The sequence below is a fragment of the Labrus mixtus genome, chromosome 15 (genome assembly GCF_963584025.1).
Source record: "Labrus mixtus chromosome 15, fLabMix1.1, whole genome shotgun sequence".
In the NCBI taxonomy this organism is placed as follows: domain Eukaryota; kingdom Metazoa; phylum Chordata; class Actinopteri; order Labriformes; family Labridae; genus Labrus; species Labrus mixtus.
Genome location: NC_083626.1, coordinates 18,145,924 through 18,172,912, shown reverse-complemented (window position 1 = coordinate 18,172,912; position 26,989 = coordinate 18,145,924). Strand labels below are relative to the sequence as shown.

The 26,989-nt window shown below is 40.7% G+C and overlaps 4 protein-coding genes across 5 annotated transcripts in view; 2 read left to right on the top strand and 2 right to left on the bottom strand.

Annotated features, from left to right (window-relative positions):
- The window catches only part of LOC132989398 (prickle-like protein 2), a 38,309-nt gene extending 36,128 nt beyond the window's left edge, over positions 1 to 2,181 (top strand). Inside the window, exon 9 of the mRNA XM_061057008.1 lies at positions 81 to 2,181. Coding sequence (XP_060912991.1) covers positions 81 to 1,033 — 953 coding nt within the window. The 3' untranslated portion in view covers positions 1,034 to 2,181. The remainder of the gene's footprint in view (positions 1 to 80) is intronic.
- Positions 2,182 to 2,323: 142 nt separating this feature from the next.
- LOC132989397 (periphilin-1) lies at positions 2,324 to 12,006 on the bottom strand. Its single transcript, XM_061057007.1, has 7 exons — positions 11,688 to 12,006; positions 10,979 to 11,059; positions 10,776 to 10,882; positions 10,391 to 10,587; positions 7,528 to 7,586; positions 5,115 to 5,273; positions 2,324 to 4,288 (listed from the first exon to the last, which is right to left on the bottom strand). Exons 1-7 carry the CDS (start codon positions 11,724 to 11,726, stop codon positions 4,106 to 4,108), a joined length of 825 nt encoding a protein of 274 aa, XP_060912990.1. The 5' UTR covers positions 11,727 to 12,006; the 3' UTR covers positions 2,324 to 4,105.
- A 169-nt stretch (positions 12,007 to 12,175) lies between these two features.
- On the top strand, positions 12,176 to 18,140 carry LOC132989395 (receptor-type tyrosine-protein phosphatase V-like). 2 transcript variants are annotated; one of them, XM_061057006.1, is made up of 11 exons: positions 12,176 to 13,057; positions 13,416 to 13,509; positions 14,243 to 14,342; positions 14,436 to 14,526; positions 14,635 to 14,711; positions 14,798 to 14,932; positions 15,704 to 15,826; positions 15,945 to 16,105; positions 16,237 to 16,372; positions 17,250 to 17,311; positions 17,431 to 18,140. In XM_061057006.1, the coding sequence occupies exons 2-11, from the start codon at positions 13,505 to 13,507 to the stop codon at positions 17,657 to 17,659; spliced, it is 1,119 nt and encodes a 372-aa protein (XP_060912989.1). In that variant the 5' UTR covers positions 12,176 to 13,057; positions 13,416 to 13,504; the 3' UTR covers positions 17,660 to 18,140. The 2 variants fall into 2 exon arrangements, with proteins under 2 accessions (XP_060912989.1, XP_060912988.1); XM_061057005.1 differs by having other exon boundaries at positions 13,413 to 13,509.
- On the bottom strand, positions 18,100 to 26,080 carry LOC132989394 (transcriptional regulator QRICH1-like). Its single transcript, XM_061057004.1, has 12 exons — positions 25,923 to 26,080; positions 24,353 to 24,641; positions 24,169 to 24,258; positions 23,758 to 23,898; positions 22,892 to 23,665; positions 22,613 to 22,796; positions 22,311 to 22,465; positions 22,084 to 22,198; positions 21,149 to 21,257; positions 20,799 to 20,947; positions 20,602 to 20,692; positions 18,100 to 19,511 (listed from the first exon to the last, which is right to left on the bottom strand). The coding sequence occupies exons 2-12, from the start codon at positions 24,605 to 24,607 to the stop codon at positions 19,325 to 19,327; spliced, it is 2,250 nt and encodes a 749-aa protein (XP_060912987.1). The 5' UTR covers positions 24,608 to 24,641; positions 25,923 to 26,080; the 3' UTR covers positions 18,100 to 19,324.
- Positions 26,081 to 26,989: the final 909 nt, after the last annotated feature.

Below are 26,989 nucleotides of genomic sequence, written 5' to 3'. Positions count from 1 at the left end.
CTTAATGACAAGGGTGTGATATGTCATGATATAATGCCAAATTGTATAAAAATTTGACGTCTAATTTATGGTTTTAACAGGTAACTCTCTGGATGGGGTCAGTAAGCGGCAGGAGCATTTGTCTCGGTTCTCTATGCCTGACCTGAGTAAAGACTCAGGTGTGAATGTGTCTGAAAAGAGCAACATGGGCACCCTGAGTTCCTCGGTCCAATTCCACAGTACAGAGTCGCTGTCCTCCTCTCGCCCTTACAACAACAACATGTACACACCTCTGAGGGTGGGCTACCCGCTGCAGTACTGGGACGGCCCGCAGCCGCTCGGCTTTGATGGAAAAGGTCGTGTCGGGGTGATGGGCAGCAGTGGAAACCTGCGGATGGCTCCAATGAGTGACAGAATGCCCCGCAGACGCATCAACGGACAAGAACCTGTGACGCAGCAACAGCAACCACAACCGAGACGGCGCAAGCATCATCGTGGGAATCACGGAAATGGGCAGCACCGCAGCGGCCGCCACCACAAACGCTCTCGCCGCTCCCGCTCTGACAATGCCTTGCACCTTGTGGCGGACCGGCCTGCTCAGATGGTAGAACTGCCCTACCGTCGCGTCCAAGAGGATTACGACCGCTTCCCCTCTGGTAACGCCGCCCGGGAGTTTCTTGGTCTGGAGCCAGGAGGGTACAGACAGCCGCCACACAGGCCTTGCCCCCGCACCACTTCTGATCTCACCCTGCAGAATGCTGGCTGGCAACCTGTGGGGATGGGTGGGCCATGCTGGGGTGACGGCTACATGGAGGCCGCTGACCCCTGGTGCTCCAGCTGCTCTTCTTCTTCTGAGTCAGAGGGGGATGAGGGTTATTTCCTCGGTGAACCAATCCCTCGGCCCGTGCAGCTTTGCTACCTCAACAATGAGGAGCTGCGCCATCGCTACACTCCCACTGGGATAGGTGGCCATCATGGACCAATGCATGGACCGATTCATGGCCAGATGCACAACCGCCAGAGGAGGAAGAGCAAAAACTGCATAATTTCCTAGATTTAGAGCAAAGAGATGGCGAGGGATGAGTAGAGGAGTGAAAGAGATGAGAGAGAGAGAGGGTAAGGAGACAGATACAGGAACAGAGAGGTGGAACAGAGGGAGTGGGAAGGTGAGAGTGAGACAGTTGTCAGTGAGATTGAATATCGAGAGTGTGTCTGTGTATGTGTGTGTGTGTCGGGGTTGAAGAGAGAAAAAGCCTATTTTATGTGCTTGTGAGCTTACACAACTCACTCCGGGTAGTGTTTGTGTACACCTACACAGAATGATCTAATCATAAGAGGAAGCTCAGCTGGCTTACACAACAGAAATGTTTACAATGAAAGAAATCAACGCCTCTGATGGAACCAGGAAGCACTGGTGAATTTGGCAACAAAATTTGCTGTGGTCCAAGAAAATAAGATGTATGTGCGTGTCTTTGCGTGTCTTCATGAAAACAGAGCGAATGAACAATTCCTTCACAGTCTGATAAGGAAAGTCAAACTGATCAGACCGCAGTGATCGGACCGTCCATGTCGCAGCTCAGTGATCCAAGCCCTGGGCAATAAAATGTTCTATGTGGACAAACCAGAAATTGTGTTGGGATAGTGAAAGTTACGTGCTAGATTCCAAGCTATGTCATTGTTTACCTCAGTGGAATCCAAATGCTGCTGGAATATAGTGTTGGCTCGCTAGCCCCGTTATCACCTTGTACAAATAGTCTGTTGAACTTTGTGCTCTACATAGCCAGATCTCCATGCTTAACCAAGGACAGAGAGCCAGACAGCCTCTGCTCCTTGACCATTCAGGCACAGTAACGTCAGGTATGGTCCCGTTTTATCTTCTGCAACATGCTTTGTATTTTGAGAGTTACCTATAGATGAGTAAGAAATAATAATAACGCTAACAATAATAATAAAAATGCAAATAATAATTATAATAGTATTAAAGAATAATACCTGTTAAATGTATATATAATAATAAACTTAATAAAGTTATGGTTGTAGTAATGTAAATGTTATGTACATATTGTCTTAAATATTTATATATTTTGTAACTAAAGAATCATTATTTGTATAACATGATGTAGAGATAGGGAGACTTGCATGTTAATTTGTTGTTGTTGTCTCATACTGAAAATAAAGTGTACTTCAATGAATAACCAGAAAGTTGTCTCTATAAGTTCTACAGGATTTAATGGAAGTTTGTAGCTCACCTGTTGGACCAGCTTGGTCACGTTCACAACTTTTGAGCAGGTTTTGAGTATACAGTGCGTTTGTTCAGGAAGTCATCGAAAAGTACATTTAAAAAAAGAATTACAGATTTTTTTTAATATATACTACAGACTTATTTCAGACGTGTCACAGCAGGAAAGCACAGGTGAAAGGAATGTCATTGTTTGCTCAGGCCACTTATTGTCACAGTATGCCATGCCATTGGGCCTGCACAATGTCAGCACTGGCTACCCTTAATGGGCAGCAGTTATATTTAATATGATCAATTATACCTGTGATTGTCCTGCCATGCCATGCTGTGAAAGTGGTCCATTGTACAAGTCAATGAATAAGGAAAATGGGGGAGCTACCCACAGTGGCAAAAGTGACTGACCACAGACACACCTGAGTCGAACGAGAATATCGTTAATTTTGCTGGCTTGTGGTCCTAAAATAAGCACAGAATATATTAAAACTTTGAACTGCCAATTAGCTTCAGAAAGAGTACAGAAATTACTCGAAAAGTTAGGGAAATGATCTATGAACAATCTTAGATGGCACTAAACATCTATGTAAAGTCAGAATATTGATAATTACAGTAAACATTGGGTTGACATAAACATCAACCATTACACATACATTGATTTTTGGTTAAAAATGAAATCTGTTTAACATCAAAACCAAATATTAACTAGACCAACATCCAACAGTGTCAAAAACCCAACATTGGGTTGACGTCAAAACAAAAGTTGTGTGGGCACCGACCTTTAAATTGGACAGATTTTGAGGTTTAATTAGAAATAAAAATAAGGTTAATGATCATCAGCAGACATCGCTTGAATGTCAACAACCAACAATGGACAGAGGTGAAATTTATGTTGGAAGTTACAGTTTGGTGAACACCATCAACCAACAGTGGACAAACGTTGTATAGTGGTTGTATGTAAAAATCAGGTTGACATAAACATGTTGAATCATGACCAGACCTTTTGTTGGCACCAAAGCCCAAAGTGGGTTTTTGACGTAAATCCAACCTTGGGTTACCATGTCACCACACCGCAACCCAAGGTCTTCAAACCAATCCATTGTTTTGATGATAGAGTCCAACAAAATCAAATGTTGACAATATTGACATCATCATGTATTTTTCATGTATGTTTTTCAAAAACATACTGGTATAATTGTTATTCAAGGCTGTACTTTGGTAATTGAGCAGCTAACTACTATAAAGATTGGAGGCTCACATTGAAAAGTAACTAAACATTTAGTCATTGGCAACAAAAACATCAGGTCCTTGTATTCTCTTAGTGCCACTGGATAACATATTCCTAATCCAAAAACCTGGTGACAATACAAGTACTTAAACTAACTATGTGGCCTTTCACCGACTGAACCATTGATGTGTTTTCTGCATTCACCTGATCATTTCCTCTCCTTCTAACGTTGAATAATTCACCACCAACATTTAGAAGTTCAGTACATGTTAAATGTGTTGTTAACAAAAGTTACATTTTTAAACAGCAAGTGCTTATAAATTAAGCATGTCAGAAGGATGTACATACATTTCTGACATCTTCATAAAGAAACATAAAGCAGTACAACAAGTGCATATAAGTATTTGTCATCACATTCTCAAAAATTAGAAAAAGTATCCGATGTTAAAAATCACAACCAAAGTTTCCTTTTCATTTCTCACTTGTGTTGGTCAGTGCTTAACAAAAAAGGGTTCTTGGTCCAGGAAGCAACTAAGAAAGTAGAAGCTTGTATTGTCGCCTAGGAAACATAAAAAAGCAGCACAGCAACAGCACCAAATCATTAGCAATAAAGTACGTTTATCACACAGATCAATTATAGGAAGAGAGAATGAGTGTGCGTGTGATTAATGAGAAGGCTCCCTTGAGTCATATTCTTCGATAAATTTTTCCATGGCTTCCACACAGCGCTTGCCAATGTCCCTGAGGTTCTCCTGCAGCGACGACTGAATGGGACCCTCCAGGGACTGATCCTTTGCTATCAGCATCTTTGCAACAAGGCCAAACATTTCGCATTCCTGATAGTACACCTGTAGAACACACATGTTTGTCGTTAAAGGCCAAACGCATTAAGAGTGAAGAGCGAGATAAAGCAGGACAAACAGACAATCGGGAGAGAAAGTGGGAGTGCTGGAGAACAAAAAGAGCAGGGCACAACAAATGAGCTGAGTGAGAGGGCTTGTCATGCATTTCCAATTACCATGCTCATATGCTAAATATTCTCAAGTATTCGGTGTGCCTGTATGCAGAGTTCCGTGGACATTTTTTTTTTTTTTTTGCATCATGTACCTGTTGCCAGACTGCCTTTTTCAGAGTGCCTCTCTAATCCTGAAACCATGGAGATATGAAAAGTAAGAGACCATCTTTTTCTGTCTAGTGGGTGGAAACACACACACAAACATACAGTACACTCTCACACAAACACACAGGCAATGAGCAGAGCCTCATGTGATGTCTGTCACATTGAAGACAGCATTAAAGCACGTGTTGGAGCCTCTTGTGATACAGGTGAGCGAGGACGAACAGACTCGGTTTGCAATTTTTGCTCAGCTATAAGACAGAAAAATTACACCACCAATCATGTCAAACTATGAATAAGGCCTTTTTTTGTTGGGGACTACAAAGTGAAGACAATAATGACACTCAACTCTCCTCAGGCTCAGCATTTCAAAATGAATGTTTAGTCGACAGAATGCAAATCTGTTTTCCTGTCTCATGTCTCCCAGCACTTTCCAAGATCTTTCCTCTGTCACTCATTCTCTAATCCTACGCTCTCTTATCTCTCCTCTTCCCCTATCTGCTTATTACTAACCCTTCTCCCAAGATGAGTGTGTCTGTGTAATGCCACTCCTCTACCTCGTCTATCTCTCTTCTCTTCTGCTGGATGGCTCGGTCTCGTGCCATAGTCTGGCTTGCCGTCGAGGGGAGATCCCCGTCTCGGCTCCGTTCTCTCTCTCTGCTCCCGCTCCCCCTGTGATCTCTCTCCCTGCTTTGGTTCCTGTCGCCGTGGCAAACCTGCAAAAGGAAAAGAAAACGAGACAAGAGTTGGACGGCGTTCATCAGACAGCTGGTCAATAACATGGGTGCAAACGCTGATAATGACTAAAGTGAAGATCCACATGTCTGCTTGTTACACAGAAGCAAGGGAATAATATATCAAGAATCGGTCCCAACTGCTTCTGTATTCATGTGCAAAACATGTCAACTATTGGGGTGGATATGGGTGTTATCACTTCCTAATGTCATCATTTCAAAGAGCTATTGTAGGAGCAGGCCAACCAATTGCCACAGGCGGGATGAAGTAAGTTATTTGATACAAGTTCAATTAAAAAGTGAGTTAAACACGTCCATGTAAAGTAAAAACCCAACAACATACAACCCTTCCTCTCTGCCCTACTATTTAGCATCTTTCAGCTCATTGCTTTGCTTTTAGAACCTGTAACTTTAGTGTTAAGGTCCGCTCTCACGTCTTTAGGCAGTAGCTCAGTCTGTGAGGACCTGGGTTGGGAACCGGAGGGACACAGTGCGGACCAAAATTTGGAAATTGGTCTGGTAGCTGGAGAAGTGCCAGATCACTTCCTGAGCACTGCTGAGGTGTCCTAGAGTAAGGCGCCCCCCCACACACACACACACACACACACACACACACACACACCCCCTCCCAACTCAGCAGTGCTTGCTGTGGGAAGCCCCCTCACTCTGACATCTCTCCATTAGTGCATGTCCATAGGATCTTGCATGTGCGTATTTCAGCCTATGTGTGTGTGTAACATGTCTCAATAACAGAAAATTGACTTTCCCCTTGCGGGATCAATAAAGTATTTCTTCTCCTCTAAATCACTGTTGTGTCCAGATACGAATAAGGTGTTTGATCAAAAAGCTAATAAAAAAAAAAAAAAAAAGCTAAGTGTTCACTCCTTGATTAGTGCAGACACACACAGGTAGCTACTTCCTGGTAACATGGTGAAGCATTTAGCTGCAGGGGAGCCAGATATTTTCCTCAGGGGTTGGCATCAGACAAAGACTGTAAATGGATACTTCGGGTATATTCTACCTGGCCTAAAACAAAACTCCAAATGAAGAGCCAATGTTCCTCTGTGTATTCTGGATGTGTAAATGGACGTTTTAAGTCTATCTTGCTAGCTTCTTAGAGAGCAGTCTTCTGACTTTTTGTGGTGACTTGGGGAAGGCTGAATCAAGCTGCAAAAAAAAAAAAAAATACTGAGTCACCTTCTGTTAAGAATCCAAGTCTGAAGTTATACATGTTAGTAAAGAATTCAAAAATAGGGGAATAGGTTTCTTACTTCCTTAATTAGCGAATCAAAATGAAATGTAGTGCTAGCTTAGAAGGCAGTACTTCATCTACACAGCACAACTAAATATAGCACCAAGAATCTAAATTACTGCGTGAGTTAATGACTTACCCTGATGGTTTTTTGGTTATTTGCATAATCCTAAATGCGTATATGTATTTCTTATCAAGCTAGATGATTTAAAGCAGATTCATACTCAGTACTTTCTGAAATGACTCATTGTACTGAAAAGTTAAATAGGTCAATGTTTCTGTTGTGCTAACAACACATAACTGAAGTGCAGAATAATGAAACATTAATTAGCAACATGCTTGAACTAATTATTTTTGTGTAGCATCAGTCTGTCTAATTGAAACCTTAATCATGGCTTAATAAAGTCCAGTGTGTCTTTAGCTGCTTTGCACAACAACACTGATAAGAATATTAACAATCTGACGTAAGGAAATCTTTGTTTCTTATTCTGTCTTTCGCGTTTCACTTGAAGTACACTGCAGCCGAGACCAGCTGTGATTCATCATGTGCTGCTCTGCCCCGCGTTGTGTTCAGGTCAGCCAAGAAATGTGTGCATCATCTGATTTCAGCTTTTCTGCAGCACCTGGACTGTTTCCATTAAATCTCAGCCTGTACCCCCTGTCTTTGAGCTGATGTCTAATAAACAAACTAGAGCAGCATCTTCTGTGTAGAAACAAATGAAAATGGGTTTTTTTTTCCGGTTGTACTTTTTTCGCTGGAAAAATGGCCTTCAACAAAATCACCCGTCATATTGAAAATGTTTCGTTTACTAATGAGAAGGAAATTACCACAAGCTCCCTGTCTAAAACAATATTTGCACTATTTTGGAAGGAAGGAAAAATGTCATATTGGGTCATTTGAAAAAGAATTGGTAAGACCCCCGCTGTGTAATTTTCCACATTTTATGGCAAAAACAAGCAGAGTTTTTAAGCCTCTGAACTTACACTGAACTGTGTGTCCTTGTCTCTGCTGGAGGTTGTCCTTGGTAAGAAAGGTCTGGAAGCTGTAAAACATACAAAACACACTGTCAACACAACACAACAGCATGATTCATGAGTGCTTTTGAATAAAAAGAAGAATTATATGTGATCATTTCAGAGAGCCCTCTTTTATTTGAGCTATACCTATATGTTCCTAAGCGATCTATAGGTGTATCTTTGTCATCATTCATGATTAAAGCCTCCTAATCTATCTGTCTTTCTTCCGCCTCCTGTTAGAGACATGTTTCCTTGGCTTAAAATCAATACATCTTCAACACAATGTGCAGATTATTTTTTTTTTTAATTACAGCGTTACTTTGTTGTTTGTAACGCAATAGTTGTGTTATGGATGATTTTTTATACTGCTGGCTAGTCTCTCCCTCTCTTTTTCTCACTCTCTTATACACACAAATCAGCGATGAGTCACCATCATCGCACCATCACTCAGGCACACAAAAAACCTGTTCCACACTCACACATACACAAACATACACCTCCACAGTGCTGCAGTGTGCGCACACATACAGTGCCGGAGTGCAAGGAGAAGATAAAAACATACAGCACCAAACGGCTCAGTCGTTAAAAACAACACAACACACTGTTTTATTAAGCAGGAAAAGAACAACAAAAACACGGACTTGACAGCTAGTTTAAAACCAAGGTAACGTGATGGTAACAAATACAAATTCCCTTTTGTTTACTCTCATCCTCGTTCCACCTACAAAGAATGAGGTAATTCTCAAGTACATCATTTATCTTCTTGTTACTAAATTACACATTTCACATGAGACCCAATGTGCACAATGCCTGGGATACTATCAATTCTCTGGTGACAGCGTTGACATAATCCGTGTATTGAGCCCCAGAAAAGCTTCTTTGTGATCAGCATTATGTAACACTGGTTTGTTGCTACCACAGAGTGACTACCTATCAACCAGCAGATACCACGATGAGCAAATGCCCTCAAAATATATTTGTAATGCAAAGTGTGCAGGAAAATGTGCAAGTGTGCCTCTGCTTGCCTATACTGCCACCCAATGGTCATCTAATGAAGTGCATGTAGATAATGTATATAGCTGACACAGTACTATGAATTGGCTACTGTACTGTGTAAGAGTGTACTAATGTGTACTCATTTTGTATCTTAAATATTAAATGCTTACAGCAGTTTGTAACGTTCAGCAGTCGTTGAGACAGTACAGTTTCCTTTGTTGATTCAACCCTTTGACAACTTTAAGGTGGAGGTGAAATATTGGATCGGACTTTAAATACTCTATTCTCTACTTTTTGCACTAAAAATGGGAGAATTTTATCTTTGACTTGCTTGTGTAACTGTACACCGTTCAGAAGGCATTTTCACAGTGACACATTTGAAACCAATAAACAGGTTCAAGAAAGGACTTATAGCTAATAAAAAGAGATACATTAGAGCCGCCTTAAGGGGAAGGGATTAAATGGTGTTCAACTGTACATTTTCTGCATGTATTAAAAGAGGTTAAGTGTGTTCTCCTGTTTACACATTCAGGATGTATGCACGGTTTCATAAAGTAAGGTTGGAAATAAACTCTATTTGGAACTAACACATTTGTACACTCGGTGGCCAGAAGTATTTTCACCCAGACTATAGCAACTCATTCCAAAAATATTAAAACATTAAAAGGTTATAGTTAAGCATATTGGGAAATATCCTCCATCACTTTTCGCTGAGACCTAATAGAGAATATAGAAACCACTCCTCTGTGTTTATTTTTTTAATGAAATGAGGCAACAATCAGCAGGATAGTGGAAACAGGGGAGAGCTAGCTGCCTTGTGACATATTTCAAGGTGCACTATGTAGATTTGGTAGGGAAATTTGAAAATCGGAGAAGTGAAACAATTCTATGCTATATTTTCTGAACTACACAAACGTTACTCAAAGGAAAAAATGGGTCCCTGGAACACTGTTTGGAGCTAAAAAAGCTACCAGGAGAGTTACGGTTTCACTGTTGCAGCCCACCACCATAACTTCTCGCGTGGCATTTTATCTTCAAACAGTGTTACAGGGACAACATTTTACTCTGAGGACAGTTTGTGTATAGAGTTATGAACATATAGCACATAATCTGTACACTTCCCAAACTTTCATATTTCTCTACCAAAACGCCACAGTGCACCTTTAAGGCTGACTGATAAAAAAAAAAAAAAAAAAGTTTGTTGTATTTTGATTGTTTTCAAGATGTTATGATCAAATTCTTGAAATAATACTGATTATAACCTAGTTAGATTGACTCAGTTAATATTTCTCATCATAACTATTTCAGTCTGTGAATGTGGATGACGCTGTAGGTAAGTAGAAGACTGTCGGCAATGGGTGTGGGGTCATGTGTAATACTGCCTATGCTACTTTTCAAAGTCATGATCAATTGTATGGAAAACGTGTCTAATAATATTTATTTTTGAGCTTGTTCTTCATGATAGGCTATGACATATATATGCAGCACACACACACACACACAGGTGTTACTGCTAAAGTCCACAATGTAATTCAGCTTCATTCATTTCTTTATTGACACCTGTGCTTTCTTCATTTGACATGTCAAATAAGGTCTACTTAGTCCCTAATTAACAGTGAGTCCAAAGAGTAGCTGAGGCGATCATATCTTGATGATGGTTAGGGCTCAGTACACTTCTTTCTAATCGCCTGCTATACTGAACATTTTGTCTTTAGTCTTCAAGCACCTGTTCTCTTGATTCAAAGTCCCAATGAGACAAAGGGGTCGTTTTCTGTTGACACTGTGTATATTAACATTGTTTTTTTACAAGCCGCTGCTGCTAAAATTTACTTACCACTGTTTTGTTTTGGAAGTGAGCTCCCGTCAGCGTTCTCTCTTTGCTCATACCGCTCCTTCTCCTTCTCGTGTTCCCTCAGCGCAGAGTGGTGAGGTTTAGGCTGGAAATATTCTTTCCGGTGGTAATGACCCCGAGGAGGGTAGTGGTGGTATTTGTGGTTGTGGAAGCCATGTTTGTGGAATGAGTGGTCATCCCTTGGAAGACAGCATTGTTCGATTGAAGAGGGAAAACAGGATTTTATCAGAGTCGCTATAAACATGATCGACAATATTTTGCAGGTAAATTACCTTGCACAAAAGTGAGACATATTAATGAATCGAAGAAAACAAATAGTTAGGAAAACATCAGCTCAGTGCTCCTTGTTTCTACCTGTCATTCTTACCGAGGTTTGTAGAATCGCCCTCCAAACTTTGGTTTGTAAGAAGAACCGGACAGCCATGCCCTCTGTCTGGATGGGCTTCGTACTCTTCTGATCAGCCTCTTTTCTTCCTGAATCCACAGGTGGAAAACCACTTTATCAAACTGTGTTATGTTACATATAAGCTGGGTGGTGGTGCCTATTGAAAAAAAAAAAAAAAAACGTACCTGAGAGGGAGAAATTGAGCTATCAACGGGCCTCATGTCCAAAGGCTCATCACTGTGTTCCCTCTGGCGCAGCATGGAGCTCTGAAGGAAGAATGCAAAGTGTTAATCCTGTTATTATGGTGTCACAGTGCAGGAGGTATATGGAAATATTCGGCCTGACACACTATTCTTGTTTATGAGAAAAATAATAGAATATATCTTCAAAAAAAAAATCAATCATTTGTCTTTTTATAGTTACTCTGAAGCAGAAAATGACAAATATTGAAGAATAAATAAATATGTCTGGTTTTGTAAGTCAGATTTAAAAAAAAAAAAAAAAATCATCTATTTTTATTTGTTTTAATCTATTTATAGACTTAAGAAAAAATACATTTGTATATTTATTTTAAAATGAACAAAAAGTCTAAAAAAAAAACCACATTTGTTTGGTCATAGTTTCAAACTGTGCAGGATATAATATTATAATATTTTGTTATTATGTATGTTTGTGTGTTAAATGTGCATTTAAATCTCCTGGTATGTTACTTTAATATGTTCTGTGATCTTTGTAAGTCATTTATTACGTTATGAGATAACAACATGGGTGGGTCATGTGGTTGTCAATCTGCAGGGGAAGGGGGGGAGGCTGTGAGCACACGGCCCCTCCGAGACAACTGTCAGTGCTGTGGTGGCAGGCAGCCCTTCACGCCAATGAAACTCTTTTCCTTACCTTGCTTTGATGAGCGTCCTGTGGTGATGCATGATCCATTTCTTATCTGTTCGCAGCGTCGTGCAATCTGTTTGTGAGTGGCACGCGGACTTTGTGTCTGTCTCGAGTCCAGCGGACCAGGAAGCGCGTGCGAACTCTCAGATTACCCTCGTCGGTACATCTGGAAAGAGAAATACTCGACTTTACGTTTCCCCCGCAGTTCTATTCCTCCACAGGCTGCACCGTGACAAGTTCGAAAGGTTTCTTGCAGATAAATGTCAAACGCTGCCGAGCGACAAACCTTTGCTGTCGCCGATTCACGCAGGACAATAACGCAACTAACTTTTGCTTCCCCTTTCTTCAGCCAATCGGATGAGCCTACGGTCATAAAACTTATCGAAAACGAAAACAAAATCGGTTGTCCAACAGACGGGCATGCGCAGTTCACAACATATAGCCTACTGTATTCCGCTACCTGTTTACACCTTTACACATTTGTTGAGAAGTTGGCTGCAGACTGTTCTTTTTTTCTTTTTTTTTAACGAATGGTTGCGCAATTTAACGAGTTTGGCCTAAAGGGAGTTTTTCAAGATGTTTTTTTTATGAACTAGAATTCAGATGTTAACTTTCAATTATAACATCCTACAATACACTTTTTTTTTAAATTTAGAATATTATTATTTTAATATCCATTTATCAGGGGATGTGTGCTTTGAAGTGCATGTGTTAAGCATTCAGGACTTTTAAGACAACAACAAACAATTTTTCAGACAAGAAAATACAAGACATGATGCAAACAAAGTATTTTGTTTGCACATCTATCCATCTAAAGTCTGAGATCACTTGTTGGGATGTTTCTATGGTTTACAAGATTAAAGCAACACCACAAGAATTAAAATACACAAAAAAAACTTGACAGTAAAGCTACAATAAACTAGCTCATCCCTGACAAGATAACCATTTAAATCTGGCCTTGAATCAGCATCAAGTGTTAAAAGAAATAATGTGAATATGTGAGGGGAAGACACAAGTGTCTGTGTGAGTACAGACAACTATTCAGTATGTTAAAAAAAGAAATCAGGGGCTCAATTGATGACATTGATTTAAAACAAAAATGAAAAAAGGTACATGTATTGTTTCCGAGGTGTGCAGAATGACACAGTGTGTAAGAAAAGGTGAGGCCAATCAAATCCTGACATCCCTACAAGAGCTTTAGTGTTCCTCTCTCCACCCACTTTGTCTCCACCCATTACACGTCCTCCTGGAGAGAGCAAAAGAGAGAGAGCTTAATTATAACCAGACAACTGTAAGATGGCTTGGAACAGTATGGCCCTGGACTCTTTTTCTTCAGCTTTTTGCCAGCTTTGACCAACAGAGCCTGGTTTGGAAAGGTAATCCTGCACAACACATGATTCTAAAGCTGCGGGGACTGTGTTCTGTCTTCCTGTTGGTGTTTGTTGTTGAAAAACCTGTTGAAGCAGGTTTTAGTTCTTGTCGTGTCAGGACTACCATTTAGGCTGTGCAAGTGTTGACCTAGTCTTGTTTGGTGGGCTTTCTACAATCAAAACAACACGGGAGAGGGAAACTTAGTTTCTATGTTATTTTACAGATATGACTTAGGTTATGTTTACTTTCTTTCCTCTCAAAAACTGTGTTTTTGTTTGTTAATAAGGGAAAGAACAACAGGTAGCTTTTCAATGTGTCAGATGATTTTTTTTAATTGATATTAACATCACCTTTTTTCAGAAGAACACCAAAATCATCTTTGAATAACTGTATACCTGAACTCCAGCCAAACTTGCATTGAAAGAAAAAACAAGTTTGACTGCAAAACAGACATGAGGTAAGGTACACATTGTTTATATTCTGAGTTACACAAATAGTATTGTATTTTTTTCTGTACTACAAAATTGGTGATTTGTAAGTTAGTCTTTCTATGTTTTCAAACTTCCTTATATCCCTATCTGTGGCACTGAACCCTGATGTCCGTACTGAATATGTTCCTCTTTAAAAACAGGTCCCATATACATTCAGTTGCAAGTTGATACATAAAGCTAAAGCAAAAGCAGCATTGAAACAAAGTCCTGCATTAAAACAAATATTTGTATAACTTGTGGTTATATTTTTACTGAAACTGGTTTAATACTTTTGGATTCGCTACTTTGTGGTGATGTTGAACTGTATTGAAAATAGAACATTACTAAAAAGGCGTCTCAAAAACCAAGATTAGAACCGACATGCACAGATATTTATTGAACTTAAGATGTTCCTCAAACTTTACAAAAATGTCAAGTCAAATAATTAGAGTGTCTGAATTAACAATTAATGAGCCACCATGTAAGCCAGGCCTACCCTGTGGCTCAATTGTGTGCTCAAGTAAAGTTTGGGAAACAGTTTGTAGAGGTTTAAGCCTAAAATAATGAAGGTAATCAAGGTCTGAATTCTCATTAGGGTCAATTAATCATTATTTTTTGTCTTTGTATTTGTTGACAATAAGAAATACCAGACCCATCCTCGTTGTTTCTGTGCTTAGATGTTGTGAAAACAGTTCAATGTTATACAGTCATGTTACACAGGGTGCAAACTTTCTCAAGAGCGCAAATTCTCCAAGAGTGTCAAATACGGTGCCAGGCTCTCGCAGCCAATGACAACCGAGGCTTCAAACAGGAGTTTGAGGTAACTATAACGTTTGGGAATAAACTTTGTTTTAGACTCATTGTTTGTGATGCTAAACGTGTTTTTTTTTATGTGTGCTTTGGATTTGTGAAGGACCTAAATAATGTTGGCAAAGACCTCCCAACCAGAGCAGGGGACCTGGAGGCCAACAGAGAGAAGAACAGATACCCCTACATATTACCATGTAAGTGTTAAAACTCATCATCATACTGGAGCAGATTACAACACGTATGTGTGTCACTGTCAACGTATGATGTGTCTGATTTCCTTTTCCTGATCACGTTTGGTTTAGATGACCACTGTCGAGTGAGGCTGTCTGTTAAAAACTCCTATCCACACACTGACTACATCAACGCTAATTTTGTTCCTGTAAGTTCAAACACATCTTTAATATTCATCACCTGCTTTACTGCCCCTGTGTCTGCGCGTGTTAATACCCGTGTGTCTGCACTTAGGGCGGAGGATCAGAAAGAGACTTTATCTGCACCCAGGGTCCTTTGCCCAGCACCATGGCTGACTTCTGGAGGATGGTGTGGGAGCAAAACGTCAGAATAATTGTCATGGTGACATCGTTGAAACACAAGGACACAGTGAGTAAGAAACACTCAGTTTGTGTGTTAGTGTGTGTGCCTATTTTGTGATAGTCTGTCTTTAACCTGATGCGTCTCTGTCCTTATCTTAAGTCATTTTTTTAGATCATTTTTTGAGGAGCTTAGAGTTAGAAAGGAGAATTAATACCACTATCATGTAGGTATTCTATGAATAAAGCTACAACCAGGAGATCGTTAGCCTAGCTTAGCATAAAACCTGTAAATAGTGGGGCAAACAGCTTATCCGAATTAAGACTACTACACCACAAAAAACTTGGAGCAGGAACCAAATTTAACATATGTGTTCATGTGAGTGTTAATGCCTTCTAGCATTTGTAGGAATTATGTGTCTTGTTCATCTCGAGCAAGGAACTATCTCAGGTTAGATCATTTCAATTTTCTCATTTAACAAGCTGCATGTGTGAACACTAGCAATGATAGGTACGTAGCTCTTTCTTTTACGCGTATCATTAATATTAAGGCAAGAGCTGTCATAATAGCGTCAGACTCTGTTACTTGTCCGCCATTAAAGCACTTCCTTTTTACGTCATGCCTTCCCTCCTGAGATCTCCAACTCGCCGACCGACGGGAAAATTTGCCGCAGTGAGGGACATGTGTGAGCAAGCAACTCAGGAAGAATCTCAGGAGTCAGCCTCTCGGAAATTTTTTAGGAGTGCATGTGTAAAATGTGTGGGAAAAAAAGCTTTCGTCTATTTGAAAAGGTGAATATAAAGTACATAATATTAAAGTCCCGTATTTCTTTTTGTGCAGGTGCTGTGTGATAAATATTGGCCTGTGGATCGAGGGACAGTTTATCATGGATTGATCCAAGTGACAACAGTGACCCGTAAACAAGGTCCAGATTATTTTATCACCACCATTAACCTCAGACAGGTGAGCCTAAGACACATCCCGCTGTCCTTTGGTAACTTTAAACTACTGTTGTTGACTTCTTTGTGATCAATCAGATAAGAAGAACCTTTGTGGCTAAAGGAGCGAATTTTTCTTTCAGAGAGACTGTCCAACGGACAGGATAATAACACACTACTACTACCCTACCTGGCCAGACCGGGGCGTCCCAAAAGACTCATCCTCCCTCTGTGTCTTCACTGAGCATGTGCGGCAGCATTTGCAAGCCATTCCACGCTTGGGGCCAGCTGTGGTGCACTGCAGGTGTGAACTCTGAAGTCCCCGTCCTTTAGGGAGCACATTTTGTTTATGTGTCAAAGTGTGCCCCTTAAGTACTTTTCCCACAGTTTTCAGAGGTTCACCTATCAGATGTTGCATCTTTGTGTGTGTTTTAGTGCAGGTGTTGGACGTTCAGGGACATTTGTGACACTGTTGTGGCTGATGCAGCTCAGCGCGAGGGGCATCCAGCCTGATATCCGAGCTGCTGTGGAAGACCTACGGCTACATCGAATGTGGATGGTCCAGAATGTGGTCAGTCCAATACAGACACTCACATGCAGTGATGAAGGGAGTTTGAGATCTTAAATAAACTGTGAGGAGTTTAAACCTGGTCATGAAGCACACTATAAATCTTAACACTGACGACTTTGTGTGACCTGATCATCAACCATAAATTCCTTTTAATACCCGTCAGCTCTGTCACCACGACAGATTCCAACTAATCACGTTATCGCTTGTAGAAAGCATTCGTTAACAGTTTCCCCAGCCAAGTATCAGAGTGAGAAGTATGTCAGCTTGTCAAACAGAGACAGGAGGAGGTTTTTACTTCAACACATTCAGGAAATTTGCCTTGTGTCAAATTGGAAATATTCCTCAAAAATATCCTGCGTAAAAAAAAAAAAAGGACACAATTATTAGCAGCATAAAATGTAGCCGGATTTAGTTTGACACGTTAAGCATATTGGCTTTCATTGCAGACATATTTGTATGTTAAGAAAGCTACAGCTAGTTAGCTTAGCTACTCATTAACACAGAAACAAACTGCAAGAAATAGCTTGTCCTGGTGCTAACATCAGCTGATGAAAGTAGCTTCTTATTTAGGATAATAGATATACGACTGTTTATGACACAATAGTACAAAGTATCAGATTTGCCCAATATCAAACTAATTCTAATATAGGGGATGGGTCAGTTATGGGTCAAACTTGTACGATTATTCTGTGACATAGTTGCTGAGGTTTTATTAAATTAATTTAGATGTATTTACCTGAAATCCACTGATTGGTAATTTAGTGTTTACTTACTCATGGATTTATCATCTCAGCACTCATAAACAATGTGTGCCAACATTTCATATTCAAGATGAAGCGCCCCCTCACTATTTGCTCCTTCCTTTGTGTGTAAACAGGAGCAGTACATATTTGTTCATCAGTGTCTGCTACACTGGCTCAGTGGAGGAACCTCCGCAAGGTGAGGAAAACCGAACCGAGCTCCCCCGTGACCACAAACACATAGCATATTAAATTTCAACTCAGATAGTGTGTGTTAATCGTCTTGGTTTAAATTCCTTGTCTCATGTTTCTTGTTAGCCCACAAACTCAGGGAGCCAGTTCAAATATTAACCACCCCGGTCAGGAGCGACTCCACAGCTCCTCGGGACGGGGTGATCGAGCAGGAAGGAGGAGACATCACCATCACCGGCAGACGCCCCCGTCAGACCAGCCCCAGAATACAATGCAGCAAATTCTCCATCCTGGGAACCTACTCAGGAGGTTACTGCCGTCGTCAGTGTTTAATCCTGGATCACATAACTCTTGAATATGAAAATTGTAAAACATGACAATGGGTTAAAAAAAAACAAAAAAAACCCTGCTCTCATACCTGCTCCTGGGATGGAAGTAAAAGAAAAGCTGCAGAAAAAAAATGCAGTGTGTGCAGGCCCTGCAGGCAGAAAACTAGCCGGACAACTTGCAAATCCAAAGACACAGCACTTCATATTGTTACCAGAGGGAAAGATTGAGTAAAGAACCTGCCAGACCTGTTCCTCTGTTGTGAATCACTTACCCAGAGTTTCGTGGGAACAATGAAGCCGCCACCTTCACATAAAGTGAAATACTGATTAAGCACACACGTTGGACAGGTCCCTTTAAATAGAAAACTTTTCCTTTGTTAACTACAAATATCCATGTATAAAGATAAGCCAATGTGTTTGTATAAATCACTCTTTGTGGCTTCGTTTGTCTCCACTACCAGTGACGTGATGTTGTGAGATGACTTTTATTCTGCTTCTCTGGAAAAACTCACTACGCATCATTTTATACGACACAATGCAGGCTATCAGTACGTGAAGATCCATGTGCAGAGCTGACAGCAGAAATGCTAGAAAGGCAGACGCGTGGTGTAGTGGCTGTACAAAAAAGGTCATGTTTCAAAAACACAGGCACTGCCATTCTCCTTGGATGACTGAAACCCATTACAGTACATGAAGGAGCTATGAGTATTTTACATTATAGAACATTAAGGGCCAACTCACTCTCTTTTTTTTTTTTTTTTTTTTAAGAGTCTTTCTTCTGTCATGTAATAAACATGTATGTTACAATAGATCCCTCGTCGAGTGAGTTTTGGGGTCGGTGATGGTCAAAGAAAAAAAAAAAAAAAAGGATCCAGCAGCGGTCGTCCTCTTTCTACATCTGCTCGTCTCCATTGTGTAGCAAGTGCTAATGCATGTCTTGTGATGATGCTGTATTGCAATAAAGTCTTTGTCCTGATGTGGTTTAATGCTGCCGGGCCAGTCCAACAGGGGGTGCTACCGCCCAAGCAGCATTCACTAACTAAACAAGAGCTCGCTGTTGGATTTCTGCTAAAGACAGACAAGAGTGACGTTCAAAGAAGCAGGTAAAACACACGTGTTGGAAATGAGCTTTTAGCCTATTTCTGGCTACATAATACAGTCTTGATACCACTGTGGTATTCGATCTGAGACTCAACAGTGAGAAAGGCAGATGAGGGAAAGAAGAGCATTGTCTAGGAAAAGCAGCACAGTGCAGGCCAACCCCAGTGAAAATATATAAATGAAATATATTACAGATTAAAACTAAACAAGGACAGACAATGAACTACTGTTCCAGACAATCAGTGAGGGGAACCAACAGTTAAAAATGATTTAAATTAGAGTTCAGGTCAGGTCCAATAAAAATGATTAGACACCACATCCTTTGGCAAAACAAAAAGGAAAAAAAAAAACGGTGGTAACGGTTGACAGATTGCCTCATTAAGACAAACTAATATCTGTATCGGTTGAATGTGTATGTACAGTCCATGTGTAAGATATGCTGACATATAATGAATATAAACATATACATACCACCCTTAAAGACCACAGGAGGGTGTGAGACAATAGAAAACCACTGATAATGAGCAATCAAAGGCAGGGTGAAGAGAGAGAGAGGAAAAGTCTAGTCCTTTCATTGTTCTCCTTTCTGACTAGTGCACGCTCTCCGACATGTTAATTACTTCCTGGATTTCACGGACGACGAGGATGCGTGCGAGCATCTGCTCCAGCTGTTCTTTTGGGATGGGTTGAGTGGAGTACCAGATGGGGCTGTTCGGAGCCACCACGGGCTCAGGAGTCAGGTAGAAGGTGTCGTTGCGACCTTTGGCGCTCTGCGGACTGACAGAGGAGCAGAGAGCAAAGTGTGAGCACCTTTCAGGAGGTATTTATTTAACACATGTCAAAGTTACAGCTTTGACCTATGTCTGCCTATGAAATTATTTAAATTAAAAATGTATTTCTATGACCAAGGAAGAGGAATACAAGGTTTATACTCTGTGATAAAAGTGTGTTTTACAATCTTCCACTCTTCTTCTAGTTTTGGCCATTGAACTTTTGTCCTCTTGACATCAACCATTAATTATTTTAGGTTCATTCAAACATTTAAAAGACATTTTTAAGAGATGAGACCAGCCTAATTAGTTTAGAAAAAACACAAAATCCATTCATTCAGTCATGTCATGTATGCCTGACTTTTATACTACATGATAGTATCTGTACATCTAATCCCCATTATCTCACACCTCACATCCATAAACAATCAGGCACAGAATACAATGGACATACAAAGCTCTGTCTGCAGGGATCACTGCTGTATGTTAAAAAGATATTCATTATGCACTATGAAATTGAAACGCAATTTCAAGAATAAAATCGAAATGACAAAAAATTCTATTTGAACTCTATTCTCGACATTTCGACTTTTTTTCAAGTGCATCATGGGAAAAAAAATCTTCCTCCTATCATTATTTATTTCTCATGGCTGGCCCTAATCCTCCTCCGTAGATATCTGCATTATGAAATAAAAAATAACTAGATGATGAATGGACGATCAAAAGAGTTGATACAGTATATCCTGTGCTGTACGTTTCACAAATCGTGAAGGACAATGACATAACAGACACTCTTTTATCTACATGCACAGGTAGAAAATATAAGGAATTCACTGTTATCATACAGAATTCATGTTTTTTGTCTATTGCCTAGCAACAATGTTCTGACTAGTTTAACCAATGTATAACCCCGACCGTCAAAGGAAAAAGGCTACGTGATTAAGCTGATACTGTATCTGACAATTATGTCATTATTTCTGATTATTTAATTATGTATTGAGGAATACCAGCTTACTTAGGTATCTAAGAAGTTCCTATATGAACACTTTACGATCACTGATTTCCTTGTTGTCCTTATTCTAGGGTTATATATTTACCATTTGAAGAGGTAGAAATCATAGAGTTTGATTGGACATCGTAGCGGGTTCTCTGGGTCCTCCAGCTGCTCTGAGTACATGTCATCTGTTACTGAAAAAAGACAAAGACAAATAAAGTGTTCAAATTCCCACTTTACCTTCAACAAGCCTTACCTTTCATACATCAGAACACAAGTTACATTCATGTGCACTCAAACCTTTTTGTCCTATGAACCTCTCTGTTGACTTCAGGTACCGTATGCTGGTGCTTTTGTCTTTGGGGTTGTTGGGACTTTTCCTGGTGTGTCTCAGAACCTTAGAGAAGGCCACTTTTAGATGCTGGTCCACTGTCTTCAGCTGAAAATACCTGTTCAAAGAAGGAGATGTGCATAAACTGATTTGGTCCATTTGTGATCAAATGAAGGTGCCTGCAATCAAAATGAAGATATGGGTTTACAAAGAGGTAGAGGATTTAGTGGTATCCTGATTAAGTGGTACTGTAGAGGGAAATTATTAGTGTGTAATTGCTGAAGTTTAACAATGCCTAAAGTAAATAAGTGAAACTCACTTTGTGTTAAAAAACATTAGAGTTGTGAGCAGTGTGGAGGGAGAGTGGGCTCCCAGCTGTTTACATTCCCACAGCATCTCCTCTGTCACATGGCTGGGGATAACGTAACCTGGATGGAGAGGTAAAGAGCAGACTATAAACAGCAGGCAGTATATAATCTATGATGAGTGACACATTTGTTATAAATATCAAGAAAACAAAAGCAAAACTGAAGGCAAAAAAACCATGAAGGTTCAAAATCATCCATCAACCAAACTAAAGCTTAAGACTTGAACCTGCAGTCCCTCTCAAATCTGAAGAAGTTACAAGTTTCCTTTTCTTCTACCATATTTTATAGGCTTTATTGGCTTAATTTAAAGCTATTTATCTGAAACATTTAAGATACATCCACAGCTTTTGTGACTGATGCAATCATTCTCCTGTTATCAATATATAGGATTAATTGCAATGAAATAATTGCAAAGCCAGTAATAAAATTTGATTGCGTTTTTTAATGGATTTAATCAATTGACAGCACTAATTTGAAGGTTTTCACATAAATAACAAAGCTGTAAAAATACTTGCCACTGTTATTTAACAAAAAGTTTCAAGATGCCCTAGTGCTTAGGTTGTACCCCAAAAAATGAAGCGAAAAAGCCCCAAAATAAATATAAAAAAGGGAAACAAAAGAAAGCTTCGAGCTATCATAGGAAACCACAGAAAATCTGTGCAGGCAACCGGCTTTTAATGTGGAATTTTCTATTTAAAATAATTTAATATGAGCCTGCGTTGGGCTACATTGGCACACTGCAGCTGAATAATTGAGCTAAATGTGAATATTATTAGATTGGCTTTAGATGGGGGTAGAATGTTAACTCCTAACCACCTTCTTTGATAACAGAGAAACACACAATGCAGGTCCATTCTAGGTTTGATAAAACAACCATAGTCCTCACCAAGTGGATGAATAGAAGGTCTCCAAGGATCCAAGATCTGGTGCAGACTGTGAGCAAAGCGAGTATAGTACTGATCCGAGAACACATCATCCACACGACCGTTATCAAACAGATACTGCAGGGGTGAAATGCAGAAAGAAAGATGACGTCAAACAGTGTTCCTACATCAAAATCAGGCACCAACAGAGGTGGAATGGATGATGAACACTGAGTGTGTGTGAACTTACTTTTTGTATGCACAGAAATACATAGTAAAGAACATCAGCCTCATATGACTCCCCTTCCAGCCCTCTAGATTCTGTTGTCATCAAAGAGAGCCCAATGCAGAGCTCAGCTACAGCACATGACACCAAGTCCTCCTGGAAGCGTAATGCCTGGCGCCCTGGGACACACACAAAACACAGACTCATTCATAATATGACTTGATATATAGACATATTGTGTATTGTCATTATCTCTACACTCCCAAAGCACATCAACAATAAAATATTACCAAGTACTATAATTAACATTGTATCAATGCACTTACGGCCAATGGGTGCTAATTTATTCTTGTCTAATTTGTCCATCTCTGCATTTTTCCGCTGAGCCCAAAGCCGCCACACATCTAGCCCCTCCTCCGGCTTCAGAGTGGCAGGCAACAGCAGCTCCTGCACCTGCACCTGCACTTGCTGCTGGCCTTGACCATCTACCTCTGCTACCACTGTCTGACCCTGCACAGACACAAATACAGTTACCTCATGCAACATGAAATCTTTACTCTTCATGTTTATCCTGCAACCAGAAAAGACGCCATCTGTGATAATACCTGCAGCTGTTGTGTGTCCTGCGCTGATAGCCCCTGTGTGTGCAGCACCTGCTGCTGTGGATCCCAGATAAGAGACTGTGTAGCGTTGGAGTAGCCCTGTACTGCCACTGGGATGTGGATGTTTCCGTTCATCAGCTGGGCAGGGAAAAGTGTGTTTGCAGCCAGCGTGTGCACCACTTCCTCCTGGCCTCCCATTCCTCCAGAGCTTGTAATGCTGGAGACAGCCTGCGCTGTCTGACTCTGGCTGGCAGGGTTTTTCAGCTTATCGTTTTCAATAGTGACTTGTGTTGGCATTGTGGTCATTGTTGTAGTGTTTGCACCCGACACCTGTACTGTGCCGTAGGCCTCCTGAGGGATGGCAATGTGTGTGACCTGCTCGCGGCCTCCAGAACCAGCAGGAGCAGAATAGACGGGGATTGTCCAGGTCTCCCCTGTGGGACTTGTGATGGTGCCCGTAGCACTGTACAGGTGGGAGCTGTCCACAGTTAGCAGGTCTGGCCGCAGGGACACGTAACTTTGCTGCTGGCCCTGTCCTTGTGGGATAGCTAGTACTGTTGCCACCTGCTGACCAGGCAGGGCATAGGACACGGTGATGGGCATGTCGACCTTACGCTTCTTGGCTGGCTGGAGGACACCTGCTCCCTGGGATGTTGCAACGGTTCCCAGTACCCGCCTCTCAGTGTTGTCCTGCTGCTGGGTGGGAGAGAGGGCACCCACTGTCTGGATTTGGATCTGTTGTCCTCCTGCAACAGCTGCCACCAACTGGGCTTGCAGCTTTAATACATGGGGAGATAATAAGTAAGTAAATTAAATCTCTGTCTGATGACAAAATGAGAGATTTACCATGATTTTATTCAGGTGTGTACCTGTTGGTGTTGCTCCTCTGTGAGTTCCCCAGGCTGAATGAGCTGTGCAGTGGTCAATCCTTGAAGCTGTTGATGGGAGCCAGAGGGCACTTGGAGCACCTGACTCAGCATCTGACCTTGCTGCTGACCCTGGATTTGCACCTTTAAATGGATGTTAGTAAATACTTTAGTTGAAGGTAGCATTAGTACCTAAAGAAAGAAACTCTAGACTGATGTTCATGGATCATGACTTGCAAACCTTAACCCTTCCCAAAGTGAAAAACTGTACATGCTTGCACAAAGCCTTCTTTTAACTTTCTAAATGTCATCTGCAAATAATAGTTCATCTAAAATGTTAAAATATATTTAATAAAATAGAGAACATTGATTTATGATAAATACAACGTAAAAACAGTAGAGAGAAGTACAAACCTGCACTATCTGTTGCTCCGTAGTCTGTTGTACACTTTGCTGCTGAGATGTTGACTCCTGTATCTGTTGCGGCTGGACCTGCACCTGAACCTGCATCAAGAAGACAGTGTTTGTCAGACAGCTTCATTTTGAGGAAATACCTCTTTTACAGATTGTTTTGTAACAATTCTGAGTATCAACCTACCGGACAAGCCAGTTCCAACAATGATCCTGCCACCTCTGTGCTGTCTGTGTAGATGCAGTTAGCCTCCTGTTGATAGACCATTGTAGTGGTGGTAGTTGTAGCATCTCCGCTCTGCTGGCTGAACTCCTGCAGGGCATCTGGACCCTTGTTGGCCAAGGATTCAAGGAACTCCTTCATGCGATGCTGAGGGATGCTCCTAGCTTTCTGCCTCACAAGCTCCTCATAGGAGCCTGTACCATCCAGGGAGTTATTCATTGCAGCCAATGGGATCTTCCTCAGTGTGAGGGATCTGAGGAATTGCGGGATAATTAGTTGTATATTTGGGAACTTTCATGTTTCAGACAATAACAATTCACCACCATTAATAGCATTTCTTACCGAAGGCCATAACTCTGTGACAACAGCTCACCTCATGCGAGCAGAGAACTGTCATCATGATAATATCTGTCTCTCCATACTGTGATCTGTTCTGCACATGTTAAAATTAAAAAAATTATCCCTGCACCCATGTTCACTTCATGTGTCTGTCTACTCGCCGTTATATTGTATAGTTTCTGCTTATAATATGTCTACACTCATGCACTTTAACTTATGCCAATACTGTCTATTTACAACTCTGTTTTTGCACATTTACATTTAATCTTTCATATTTAATTTACAACCATTTACAACTCTGTTTTTGCACATTTACATTCAATCTTCCATATTTAATCTTCCTATTTAAGACTAGTAATGCTTAGTTAAATCCTGGTTGTATATATTCACATTCTTATTTTTGATATCTTTTAGTACTTATTTACTTTGTATTTAATATTATATTGTGTTTAGATTTGCTAACATTGTGTTTTTTTACTGATATTGTGTGTTTGGATAACCTGCTGCTGTAACGCCACAATTTCCCAGTTTGGGATCAATAAAGTAATTCTATTCTATTTCAATATGCATGTTTAAAATATTAGCAGACGGGATGACCAAACGCTGAGATGTGCACAGACTGATGTGCAGACCCCTGCTCAGTGGCAGCACACACACACAGACAGAGAGAGAGAGAGAGAGAGAGAGAGAGAGAGATGGGAACATGAAGGGTTAATTCTGTCTGAGTGTACGAGCGGGGACAAAAGCGCGGCCACTTTCCAAATCCGATGCAGTATTCAAAGCTGTGACGGAAACTGCTGCATAATGAAAACAAGCAAGTTTTACACAATGGGTCACGATTTATGTGTGTGGTGCAATGGATCTACAACACCTAATCTAACAGCTGATTACACAACACGCTACGTTAGCCAGGTGCATCGCTAACTAGCCGCGTGTTGTTTGCAAACACGACTCAGCCGCTGTTTTTGTTTAACGAAGTACAACAACTAGATCATGTGCAGATAAGATTTGTGAATAAACACAAAGCGATGTAATCCGTTGTTGCTGTCGATGACGCTAAACACACTACATTTTCTGTCATCTCAGAAGCTAAGCATGCTAACATTAGCTACCCCTCTTCCACAACCGGGCCGAGCTACGAACCACCGCAAGCGCGTTTCCACCCTCAAAACGTGCCTCTGACGGGGCTACTGACCTTTCTACCTGGCGGGTTGATTCTTTGTTTTGTGTTTTGTTCTCCAAGTGGCAAGCTATTAGTTTTTCTTTTCCTTAAACAATCGTTTTTCGCTGGGCGCCATCTTACAACAGTGACTCCGGACCAATCAGAAAGCGATTTGTAACTTTGTCTTGTTGTCGCGATATTTCCACCACATGATGTCGCGATATCTGACAGTTGTAGGCTAGTCCTTTAAAGGAGTCACACACAAGCAAAACAGCCGACAAGATTGAGCAGATGTCAGTCCACCTTAAAACCCAGTTATGCCAGGCAGACGCTCCTAGTGGTTCACTGGCTTCTGGATCTTTTAAGGTGGTCCCAAAGAGATGAGCTGAATATTTGAGTGGTGCTGTGGATGTTCCGGGCAAGTGAGGGTTAATTCCCACGCAAAATACTTCAGCGTGGTGTGAACATGAATTTCATCTCACTGCTTTCTGTTTGGACGAAAATCTGCTTTAACATTGACTTGAAAAAACTGGAGAAGACCACCATGTGTGTTTTAATTCATACTATATTCTTCTTCCTTTATCTTTGATGCATTATTCATTCTTTTTTTAGATTTCCCATGTGTCTGATATATGAATGGATGCATGTCTGCTTATTGTTTCCGTAAAAATCCAAGACAATAGTTCACTTCGGACTATCATCTATAGCAGGGGTGGGCAAACTGGCGGCCCGGGGGCCACATGCGGCCCCCCATCAACCCTCAACGTGGTCCTCAGGTCAATTTTTACACATCAATTAATCGGGAACATGAAGAAAACATGACTAAATCTGCCATGAAATCATGAAAACCAGAAGTATGTCCATAATAATATTTGATCACTGGCATATGTTGAGTTAAATTGGAGACAAATTTGACTGTAATCGTTTTTGTATACTACAATTTGGCCCTCTGGCAGTGAGAATTAAATTAATGTAGCCCTTGCTGTGACCAAAGTTGCTCATCCCTGATCTATAGCATCGAAGCATGTTACAACAAACACCTTTTTTCTTTTTACATTTAAGTCCTCTTCTGTATGCATCATTTAATGCATATCATTTTT

Bases quoted from the DNA above. Each gene is read 5' to 3' on its own strand.
- LOC132989397 (XM_061057007.1), bottom strand. From the start codon at position 11,726: ATGGATCATGCATCACCACAGGACGCTCATCAAAGCAAG. The intron at 10,883-10,978 runs GTACGTTTTTTT...CTGTGGATTCAG, and splicing joins GCTCAATTTCTCCCTCTCAG to GAAGAAAAGAGGCTGATCAG. The intron at 10,588-10,775 runs GTAAGAATGACA...CTGTCTTCCAAG, and splicing joins GGGCGATTCTACAAACCTCG to GGATGACCACTCATTCCACA.
- LOC132989394 (XM_061057004.1), bottom strand. From the start codon at position 24,607: ATGAATAACTCCCTGGATGGTACAGGCTCCTATGAGGAGCTTGTGAGG. The intron at 24,259-24,352 runs GTAGGTTGATAC...TTCTTGATGCAG, and splicing joins TGTTGGAACTGGCTTGTCCG to GTTCAGGTGCAGGTCCAGCC. The intron at 22,466-22,612 runs GTAAGTGCATTG...TGTGTGTCCCAG, and splicing joins TAAATTAGCACCCATTGGCC to GGCGCCAGGCATTACGCTTC.
- LOC132989395 (XM_061057006.1), top strand. The intron at 14,343-14,435 runs GTAACTATAACG...GGATTTGTGAAG, and splicing joins GCTTCAAACAGGAGTTTGAG to GACCTAAATAATGTTGGCAA. The intron at 16,373-17,249 runs GTCAGTCCAATA...GTGTGTAAACAG, and splicing joins TGTGGATGGTCCAGAATGTG to GAGCAGTACATATTTGTTCA.